Raw genomic sequence first — 11586 nt, 5'->3', positions numbered from 1 at the left:
GGATGGTCCATGTCATTACTGCTCTGGAGCAGTGCCCACCTTGTCAGCTGGGCATGCAGCTTTGACTTTGGACAACAAGAGCCATAAATCATGCATGAAACGAAGCCAAGGATGTGCCTGAGAAAGGAGCAGAAGCACAGAGTTGAACTAGACATAAAGAAGATTCAATAGGAAACATGAATCAAATGAGAAGCTGTACTTGACAGGCTCTTCATGATACAGGAGGGGAGGAATTCCCATCACAGAAACACTCCCCGAAATGCAAGGGCACGTGGCTCTTCAACAGCCTCTATCTTTCTTGCAAATTGTATTTTTGTATTTGTATTCCTTGCAATTGTATTTTTGTTGTATTTTTGTTGCATTCAAAAGACTCCATGAACTGCACCTCTGCAACCCACCTGGGTTTGTCAGAAAATATCCCATCACCTGAGATTTCTACTGCAGGCTTGGCATTCCCACTGAGCAGTGCCACTCTCTGCTCCTTGTCTGCAGTGTTTTCAGCCCTGAGAGGTGGGTGGGAAAAGGCAGTGAATCTGAGAAGCCTGGCACAAAACATCCACACAAAGCAGAACTCCCTTGGCTCTGGAACCATCAGTGCTGAGGGCAGAAAGGCAAAGAAGGGAATGTGGGCCTGGTTGCTAGATAGATCATTTATTAAAGTGAAATTCAGAATTTTATCTTTGTCAGACAGTACAGAATTAAAGTCTCATACACAGTGGAAGCAGGACATTTCCTACACCTCAGAGAAATGAGTTCTACAGTTTTTGCTATAAGTTACTAAGTTGCTTTAACATTACACAGCTATATTACACAGTTAAAAATACAAGGTGTCCAAAACATTTGGCATAAGATCAGCACAACACATGGAGGCCAGAAACAGAAGAGGGAACACAGTTTTCTCTCCCAGTAAGCCTGCCAAAAGACTCCAAACCATTCTGCAAGTTACCTGCTACCCACCTCCCCCTGCAGCAGCTGTGGAGCAGAGGCGTGGGCAGGACAGGAGTAAACCCAGCCCTGGTGAGGCTCAGGTGAGCCAGAGGCTCCTGGAGCCTGCTGATGCACAGGATGGCCTGCAGAGCTGCTTGCAAGGGAAGTTCAGGTTTAAAGCAGGAGCCTCCCCCTCTCCCCACACTCTGTTCAAGCATTTAGTTCATCCCAACCAGCTGTGTTCACAAGCAAGTCAAAAACAGGAGACCAGGGATAGCTGTGAAAAGTGCAAGGAGTATCTTACATCCTAACAGTTCATTTGCACTTCCAAAGTGGAAAATGAGAATCCCTAACTTGATAAGCTAGACATGATTAAAGGGCATCAGTGACACAAGGAGTGAGGCATCAATAACATTCCTTCACCTTTGGGACTCTTCTGTCCTTACTCTGGGCAGCACAAAGAAGGGAGGCCACCTTGTATTACCCATGTTTCTAAACTGTAGAGACAAAGTGACTCTAATGCTCCAGGCAGTCCAAGGATCTGCAAACTTAAAACAAAGAGTCCCTCAGCAGACCCCTCCTCTCCCCTCCAACTGCAGTTCCTCCATTGGTATTTACATTTGGCTCAACCAAAAGATGTAAAGTGCACAGCTCACCCTCCTCCCCCTCTCATAAAACATCCATCACAAGAGCTGACACAGAACAAATCTGCCTCCACGCTGCTGCTGCTGTGGAAGTGTGTTTTGTTCAGTCTCCCTGTGGGCCATGTCCTGCTCCATCCTCCCTGTGCCATCATGACCCACATGAAAACTCCCATTTACTGTAGGTTATTTCAGCTCTTGTGTTCAAAGCCTCTCTGAACCCAGCTTGCACTTTAGACTCACTTGAAATGCTAGGCTTGACATGCTCTGGTCAATTCTTGCACCCTGGGGTATCTAGTGGTTTACAGCCACGTTTCTAAGGAAAACTGGGACACCAGAATACTGGAGAGAAGTGGTACAAAGCTCTGCTTTTCTCAGGCTGAGCATCTAAAGTGCCTGGCAAAAGAAACATTACTTTTTACTGCAACTGTTTACTTCAGGTTGATATACAATAATCTTTCAGATTCTGAAATTTTGAAAACTGCATTCTAACAGAGCCTCCTTGGATGTGTTTGCACTTTTCAGCCATCAGGCTGCTACTGACTCGAGTCTTTGCATGCTTCCAACTCCCCTGAGTTGAGCTCAAGCCAATAACTACCAGCAATGATTTCTTCTTCTTCCCTTGAAGTGAGCAGAGGGTCAGCATACAGGATGAAATTAACCCCAGAAGAGATGTTTCTGCATTATTTGGATTGCATACTAATGGCTTTGGATCTATTCAGAACTCTAATTAAGTTAATGGAACTCTGCAATCAGAATTGAGCTAGGCTATGGAATTGCATTAGGCTATATAATGGCTGGAGACCTTCAGAGACAATTCCTCTGCCCCAGGGTGAATGTCACCTATGCAGGCTTGTAAGAAATAAGCTTCCACTATTATAAATACAAGATGACATCTGGTCATCCTCCATGCCCCCAAGGCTTGTGCTCCATGGTTCAAAGCTAGACAGAATTTAAGGCCCATCTGTGAAAAGCAAAATGCAAAAAAAATATCATACCAGCCAAAGCGATTTGGGTCTTACACCTTTCCAACAAGTCCCATCTAAAAGTGCTGAGAAAATGTCCCACCTCATGGCTTCACAAGTGTGAGGTTCAAACACATTTAATTTGACATTTAAAATAAAAAGTTGGAAAGTCTTTTTTTTTTTTTGTTTTTACTTGGCATGCAGCATAAGGAGTCGAACACACAGCACGGTATCGTACACGACAATTGCATTGTTGCGTTTTCTGGTTATTAGACACTAAATGCTTTTCAAGAATCACAGGCACCCTGAACATGGATATTGCTACTGAATTGACATGTGGTTTCAGTTCATAGCACGGGAGCCAGCAAGTGGCTGACCCTTCCAACAAGACCATCAGCTTTCTGTTGCTCAAGGTGTTTTGCTCTAGCTAAGTTGAGAACAAGGTAATAAGGCATTTGCAAGGGGTTTATAAGGCCATGGGGTCTGACAGCCAAAGATTCTTCTGTTTCTTTGGTGTCTTGCCTCCAAGCTTTCCACCTTATAAACAACTGCTAATGGCTGGTAAACATCTCTTCATCATCACACTTCACTAAGAATTTTTTTTTTCAAAAAAGTAGAATTGCTTTAGAAGTGAAACCAACAAGGATCACGTTTAACATCAATTGACTATTTCAGGAAAAAAAAGAAAAGAAAAGTTTCCTGGACACCACCTCGGCACAAAAGCATTCCAGTGAATACACCTGAACAGATGGAACCTGCCACCATATTTCCTTGAAAAGAATCATTTTGCTGCTGGCTACTAAAACACCCCAACAGATTTATTTACTCTTAAAAATAAAACAAAATAAAATACAACCACAAAAAAAAAGTAAATCCCAAACAAACTACATTTTTACAGTTTTGGTCTAGAATCACAGAATCACAGAATCAATTAGGTTGGAAAAGACCTCTGAGATCATCGAGTCCAACCTATGACCAAACACCACCATGTCCATTAGACCATGGCACCACGTGCCAGTCTTTCCTTAAACACCTCCCTGGGCAGCCCATTCCCATATTTAATCACCCTTTCTGGGAAGAAATTCCTCCAAATGTCCAACCTCAGCTTTCCTGGTGCAGCTTGAGGCAATTTCCCCTTGTCCTGCCCCTGGTTGCCTGGGAGAAGAGGCCAAGCCCCACCTGGCTCCCCCCTCCTGTCAGGGAGTTGCAGAGAATGAGAAGGTGCCCCCTGAACCTCCTCTCCTCCAGGCTGAGCAACCCCAGCTCCCTCAGCTATTCCTCACAGGACCTGTGCTTCAGATCCTTCACCAGCTTTGTTTCCCTTCTCTGGACCTGCTCCAGCACCTCAAAGTCCTTCCTGAATTGAGGGGACCAGAACTGAACACAGCACTCGAGGTGTGGCCTCACCAGTGCCCAGTGGAGGGAAGAATCACTATGAGGCATAACCCTCTCAACTCAGAAACTCCTTTTCCCTTGGTAGCATGCTCTGATTACATGAGCACTTTGAGGGTTAACACGCAGTCAGAGAACGTACCCTTCTAACCATCTGTCCTGAATGAGAGAAGCCAGATTGTGTTGACTGATGTGGGAACTACTCCACCCTTTCAGTAAGGAAAGGACCAGCACAAATAGGAAATTTTTAAACATTCATGAAATACTGACACAAGACATTCTCTCCTTATTCCTTGAACCTCTCTCTTGTATGATGTTCTAAAAATCCATACAGAATCGAACGAGGAAATGCTGAAATAATCACACTCCCCAGATGTCACAAATGGGACATGTACCATAACAGAGTATTTCTGCCTATGACACAGGACTTAAGACATGCTGAAGTTTGTTGAACATGTTTTTGGAGTATCAGCAAACAATTCAGAGTGATGTGAATAACTTGCTTTAAACTGCGACTTCAATTTTAAAGAGACCCTGGGAGAGCTTTAACAAGAGCTTCACTAAGTGAACCCTTCATGCCTTACAAAACACAATGCAGTGCTAAGCTGGGACCATGACCAGTGTGTTCAGTTCTTAAACAAAGCTTCATCCAGTTTTGAAATAATAAAACTTGCCATTTACAAAATGCTAGCTGAAGTTTTCTACTGTTCATTTCGTTGCTTAAGGCTTGTTAAGAATATCCTCTCTATGTGGAGTCTTGGCATCTTGTACCAGAATGGAGACACTGGTCAGGACAGCAAAGAAACAGAGCAGTGCTTTAAATCATGAGATCCCCTGAAGAGAATTTGAGGTCACTGGAGAACAGTCAGTCATGACTTTTAAAAACTCCTTTTGCCAAAATAATCATTGTATTATCTGTAAGGATACCTCGGCTTTGAATAAAATCAGGGTGATCTCCTCCTGCAGTGCCCTGCCAGGGAGCACCAGTGTGCCACCCTCATTCACACAGCTCTCATGAAAGCACATGAAATGTTCATGAAAGGCAAATGCTTTGATGCTTCTTGCCCATTGCAAAGGGAAATGAAATGTATCATGAAATGTATCATGAAATGCTCCAGTCAGATCACTGCCCTGGTTATGGTGCCTCACCCATAAATCTGCTTTATACTAAACAGAGCCCCTGAATGCACACAGCAGTTTTGTGACACCTGCTAAAGCTTCAGTATAGAATGCACATCACTTGTGACCGATACTGACCTGACACAGAAATTAAGAGACTGATGTCTCAAGCCATTGTTTCACCTACCACCACTGAAATATGTATAAATCAATTAAATAAGCACTTCTACCAACATGATCAGACACAGCAAATAGGTTATGTTTGCCTTAATACCACATTCAGAGAAATGCGGAAATTTTTAAATGCTTACAGAAAATTTAATTAGTGAGTTCTTAAAAGAAATTAGAAAAGAGACTGCAGAGAGTTGGTTGGCATCTGTGTCGGATGGGGTCAGAAGGAAAAAAATGGCAAAAAAACCCCCATCAATTTCAGACTGGTCAAGTAGTGTTCACTGGAGTAGATCTGCTGAGCTGGAGCATTTGTAGAAGTTTGGGACTTGAAGCACTGACTCAAGGCAAGACAGAGCATGTGTAGGTGAGCAGCAAGCTTCAGACAAACTTCTGACCCTTGCACCTTGATCATGAATTTTATCTCTGCTGCTCTTCCAGTCCTGTACCAAGACAAACTGCATGGTGGTTTGTGATGCAGCCTGAATTCAGTGAAAAAAATTCCATCTGGCATTTGAATTGCACTGAGATGTAGATTTCCAGAAATGGTTTAAAACACCAAGTTGACAAACTCCACAGTTCTACAGATTTATTTGGTTTCCCCATTATCCTCATTTCTTTATTCCAATATGACTTTGAAATGAGGGGAAGAAGTCTTCGGAAACATGCTGGGCACATGTTTTCAAATACTCCTCATAAGAATGTCTGTATTTTTTTCTGTCATCCAGACACTGCATTTAAAAAAATTTACAATATACTTTTAACAGTTTTTATAAATCTAAAATGCACAATACCACATGTTCCTTCAAGGTCTCTCTTATTCCAAGCCTTGTTAATCTTCAATCAAGTTGTTTGCTGCCTTCTGATTTCTGGTCCAGCCTGCTCTTGTTGTTCTTCACCATGTAGATGAAATATGCAAGTGTCTCCTTCTCATTCACTGGAATATTCCTGAAATGACGACTGACAGTCTGGAAGAACAACAGGTAAAGAGACAGAAATGCTGGAATTAAAAACTAGAATTAATCAGAACAGGGTTTCTCTTCACTTTCCAAAAACGATTTTATGGCCACTGAGCGCATTATCCTTTGAGTGAAACATGCACCAATTCCAACTGTCAGTCCTCATTTACCTCCCTCTCTCTCTACAGCTGGAATGTGTGTATGAACACAGCATAGCCTTGCTATGTCAGCAGGATTTGCAGCCAACCTACAAGAGGAATTTGGAAGCCAGAATGTCCTCCTGCCAAAGCAGCACAGCTTCTCCTCAGCAACATTTTGTGCTGAGATTATTTGGCGAGCCAGTTTTCCCTGCACCTCTGTGTTTTGAAGGAGAGTGTCAGAAACACTGAAGCATCTTGCTGTGTGAACCAGGTGGAGTAAAGTTTTATCCAAAAAGATTTCCTCTGCACTCTTAAGCTTTCACTGAAATGAACATTTGCAATGGGAGGGTTAGGGTTTGCTTAGGGCTACCCCTCTCTAACAGCAGCATAAGCCCTGAAACATCAGCTGCTTTTTCCTCAGGAAGTGAATGTAGAAAACACGTTGGAGCTGGACAAGATCTGCTCCTCACATAGAAGAAACTCTTTTTTTGGTACCCAACACAGCTCTAGAACAGGATTCTGATGCAGTTTGTGCAATAAGTCACTCCAAGGAGATTTATGGAAGCTTGAGTTTCCCTTACAGTGGGATAGCATGAGGAGTGAAAGAGCCTCAGGCAGCAGTGATTCAAGCATGGGAGCTGGATGAGGATCCAGCATAGAGTCAAAGCTGCTCAGGCTTCACAGGAAATCTGGGAACTGTGTGACAGCTTTAAGTTAGGCTCCCTTTATTTTCTGCCTGCACAGTAATTGATCTTTTCTTTCCTCTTGGGTACATTCATGGTAAATTCCTTAAGCAGGCAGTCCTTCATGGCAGGAGGCAGCTGACAGACATGAAATGGTTAGTTAAAATATGACAAATCAGGACTGCTAATGAGGAACAACCCCACCCTACTTTGTTCAACTTACTCCTACATGCCCTACACTGCACATTCTCTATATTCTATATATTCACTCCCTGGATGACTTTGAAAGAGAGGAAGACAGTGTCTTGCTGACTTTTTTGGTCTGTCAGGTTTTTTGTTCTTTAAATCAAAAGTAAAAGCAAACCAGACAGTTTTAGGCAGACAGTTGTGAAAGCTACAACTTACAAAATCAACCTCAGTACTAATCAGTAACTACTGCAGTTTTTTCAAGTTCAGATAAGATTTTTTCCAGAGCATGGCTTCAGATCAAGTCAGGAAAGAGAGCAGAGCAGAAGCACAGCAAGCACAACTTGCCCAAATACCACAGAGATACAGAGAGTTCTTTCTCAACAAATTGCCCATATGTTGAGAAAGCAGCAGAGGCCCTTAAGAAAAAGGCCTTTTATAAAACAGAACTGTCAGGACAAGGGAGGGAAGTGAAGAATCTGAATCCATGGACAGTGATGCTGCCTTTAATAATAAGCAATTCCAACAAGTTCAAGTGCCTGTGAGGAAAGAAAAACTAACAGGAGCACTTAGGGAGACAATGAGTGGATTAAGTCTGAGTTTCAGCTGAGCAGCCATCCCCAGGTAACACCCAAAAACTGGGTCCTGTTTCTGTTCCCTAAAGGGCACCAACTGGGACTATGAAAAAGGTGGGAAAGGAAGCAGAGACAAGCAAGTTACTAAAACAGACTTTCAACAGCCACTGTCTGGGGCTTCCAAGCCTGTCCCAGATGGAAGCAAGCAGGCAGCTTTCTGCTGGCATCACTCCCTGAAACCTTCCAGTGGGCACTTGGTCTGTACCAGCGAGTCTCACAGGTGTGAATGCCCACAAAATCTGCCCTTGAACAGAGGAGATAAAAAGTTTCCTTGTAACAGAGATAACACTGCTGTCCTCACTTACTTCTGCAAGCTGAGCCTTGTTGAGTCCAGGCCTAGTCTGCAACTTATAATGTCTCTTGTAACGTCGCAGGGTGTTCACTTGGAGCTGGAACAAGTCAACCTGGAAGTGATGAAGAGAAGAGGGCATGAGCACTACCTTTAGCTTCTGTGAGTAGTTATTTTATCTAAAAATACCTAAAAATAACTACTTCTTCCTCAACAGGACTTCTCCTTGCTTGCATTCACAACCACACTGGCTTGTCTTACTGACAAACCTAAGTATATTTTGTATTTGTTAATGCTAAAGGACCAAAATAGCCTCAGGGAAATAGAAATTTTTGTTCTGGTTCACATGCTGTCAACAGAATTGCTGGCCAATTTCTGCTCTCAATTACACCTCTGCAACCTCCAAGCAAAGGGCAACCTTTTGTTCCCACAAGGTTTAAAAAGCTCACACATGAAATAACAATTTAGCAGGCACTGAACAAACGACTTGTGACATAAAACAGAGTACAGAGATGAAATGAAATTCAAATACTTAAATAGGAAGTGCAGAGTTTAGAAGCAAAGGGGGTGGTGGCGAGGTTACAGCAAGGAAGATGAAGATCATGTGGGAAATGCCGAGTTTCAAAGACAAAAGGAATCTCTGCTGAAAACTGAGAGGGAAATGACATTAAAACTGACATGGTGCAGAGTTCCCAGTTCAGCTGGGTGACGTGCATCCGTCAGGTTTCAGTCACCAAATACTCTGTGTGCTCTACAGCACCAACATTTTTAGATGCCAACTGGGTCTTCAGCAATCACCCTGGCAACTACTGCAAAGCTTGAACAGGAAAGTTTTGATGGAGAAGCTTATAGAATGGAAACATGAACAGTGATAAAAAAAGGTCAGGTTATCTTAAAAAAACTCCATACCAAAAACTTGCTACTCTCTCAACACCTCCACACAGGAGGTGTGTGCACCAGCTTTGCACCAAGACACAGCTTTGCTGGCAAAATGACTCTGGGTGGCTTTTTTTTTTTTTTTTTTTTAAGAAATAAACAGCTTTTTGCCAAAAGGGTTGGCATTTCCAGCAGAGGGCTCTGCTGACTGTGGCCACGCTCTGCTTCTCTGAACATCACCTCTGCACAACTTTTGCCATGTCAACAGTGCCAGAAACATCACTGAAGCAAGTGCAGCACGCAGTGGCACAGAGAAAGGATTATTCTGGAGTTCTTTATCACAGAAAACTTCCCCCAGGCCCATCTCCTGAAAATAAAAATGTGTCACAAACTATTTAAAGGTAGTTTTAAATAGTGCTAAAAAATACCATCTATGCAAATATCTGGAGCAGCTCAATATCTCTGGATATCAAATATCCAAACAAAGGGAGTAACCTATTGAATTCTGTAGCGTATTTGCAAAATGATGCATACTCAGTAACAAGGAATTATGTTGGGGCATCAGACATCACCAAAAATAACTTATATTTTAGCCTTAAGAAATAGTATAAAATACAATTTTAACTGTACATACATGAAGCTGTGAAGTTACCTTATCACACCTCTTTTTATAGAAAACTTTACATGGGCAAAGAACTCATAGGGGAATGAAGAAAATTAGGACACCACATGTTAGAAAAAACTCCTCCTGGAAAGTAACTCCACAGCAGCTTCAATGGCCTTGCAATTTAAAATATAAATATTTTCTGATAGATGAGAACATCCAAGTGAAACTTCAAGATGCCAAGAAGGGGTAAAGCAGCCCACGAACCTCCGGAACATCCGTGTCGTGCTCAGGAGAGTCGCCTCCATCATCGCTTGTCTTCCTCTTCCTCTTGTTCCGAACACTCTGAATGAAGTTCTTGTGAAAATCACAAATGTACAGATGTCTCACCTGAGAACCAGAAGTGGTGAAAAAGCAATCAAAAAAGATACTGTGAAACAGCATCCAACAGCAGCCACTTCGACAGCAGTGTCAGGTGCATCCCTCAAGACTGGCGTGACCGACTGACATCAAGGAATTTCTAATCTTAAATCCCAGCCCTGATATCACGCTCTTTATTCAGAGATAACTCACCTTACAAAGATTAAAGGCAAAGAAAACAAAGAACTCAAGCTCCAGCTGAATTGAACCTCTGGAGATAATAAATTTCTTTTTTATGGCTGCAATCATATGTCAGGAAAAAAAAATGGGTGCTTGTCTGGAGGAAGTGTGTTTATTTCAGGTCTTACTAGCAGGTAGCTACCAAAAATGCATTATTCTATTTCATTCTTGTGAACTTTCTGGCTTGAATAGTACAAAAGATTATTAAGGCAAATGTTTCAAAACCTAGACAAATAAAACTTGGGCTGATCACCTCAATTAAAACAAACAGATCAAATGCAGAATAGCCTCCTTTCAATTGCTTGTTCAGCAATGGAATCTCCCTTTTAACAAATATAATCTCACTAGAGTTAGCAAAACAAAGGACTTCAAATGATCAAAATTATTTGGTACTATAATATCAGCAAAATGTCTTCAGATAACACAGGCACCCTACATCCAAAATCACTCCACGCAGCCTGCTTTACACTTTCCCTTTGTTCTGACTGCATTAGTCTCATTTCCCCTTTTTGTTTCTAAAGCCTGGCATCTGTCAACAAAGACTCATTTCTAAAATGCAAGAAACTACTACGCCACTAGACAAATCTGCTGAAAATTACAACTGGGAAAAATGCTCTATTTTTTAAGAATATGTTTCAAACTGAGTCACTTTTCCCGTGACACGATGCATTTCGGCTGTGCAGAAGGGACCCAACCAACTGGGGGAGCTGCCAAACAGACTGACTCAAAACTTCACCTTTTTTTTTTTTTTTTTTGCTTTTGCTTTGTTTTCAGTGGTTTTGATCTTTACAGATCAGGCGAAAAAAAAGCATGCAGAGCTGAATTCCGTTAACGAAGTCACTTCTGAGAAATTCCTTCTGTGATCTGCTCTGCTCTGCGTATTTCTCTGCTGGGCAAATAACCCGTTTGTATCTCGAGCTGACAGCTGTCAATGTCATTAGGCAGCAAACCGGGCTGTTCTGTGTGCGAATAAACCCTGCTGAAGAAGGCAGCACATCTCACCGCCAGCTCGGTCTTTAACCTGCTTCACCACAACACCAATTCTTACCAATTAAAGAAGTAACGTCAGTGCCGCCTGACTGAAGCAGCAACCACAGCGCTGTTTTCACCTGACAGCAGCAGCCTTTCCAAGCCGAGCCCGCAATGGGAACAGCACTCCTGCCTCCGAACACTGACAGCTCTCTCCTTGGCTTCCCCGCACACCACCCGCCTCCCAAACGCGGCGTTTAGTGCTTTAGCTACATTGTGCTTCAGCAGGCGGGCAGAGCCACAGGGAAAATCCTGCTCTGCACCCGGGGAACAGCCGGGTCCACCCAGGCACGTCCTTCCCTTTCCCGAGCGCTGTAAGGCTGCGGACGGGCAGACGCGGTCCGGAGGCACCGGGTGTGCCGCACAGCCCCAG

At 42.9% G+C, this 11586-nt stretch overlaps 1 protein-coding gene across 1 annotated transcript; it reads right to left on the bottom strand.

The window, feature by feature from the left end:
• Positions 1-635: 635 nt before the first annotated feature.
• Positions 636-10921, bottom strand: SAP30L (SAP30 like). Its single transcript, XM_014312246.2, has 3 exons — positions 9852-10921; positions 8121-8219; positions 636-6180 (listed from the first exon to the last, which is right to left on the bottom strand). Exons 1-3 carry the CDS (start codon positions 10026-10028, stop codon positions 6052-6054), a joined length of 405 nt encoding a protein of 134 aa, XP_014167721.1. The 5' UTR covers positions 10029-10921; the 3' UTR covers positions 636-6051.
• Between the last annotated feature and the right edge of the window lie 665 nt (positions 10922-11586).

The sequence above is a fragment of the Geospiza fortis genome, unplaced genomic scaffold (genome assembly GCF_000277835.1).
Source record: "Geospiza fortis unplaced genomic scaffold, GeoFor_1.0 scaffold55, whole genome shotgun sequence".
NCBI classification, from domain to species: domain Eukaryota; kingdom Metazoa; phylum Chordata; class Aves; order Passeriformes; family Thraupidae; genus Geospiza; species Geospiza fortis.
The sequence above is the reverse complement of the archived record's forward strand: the minus strand, read 5'-3'. Positions and strand labels throughout refer to the sequence as shown.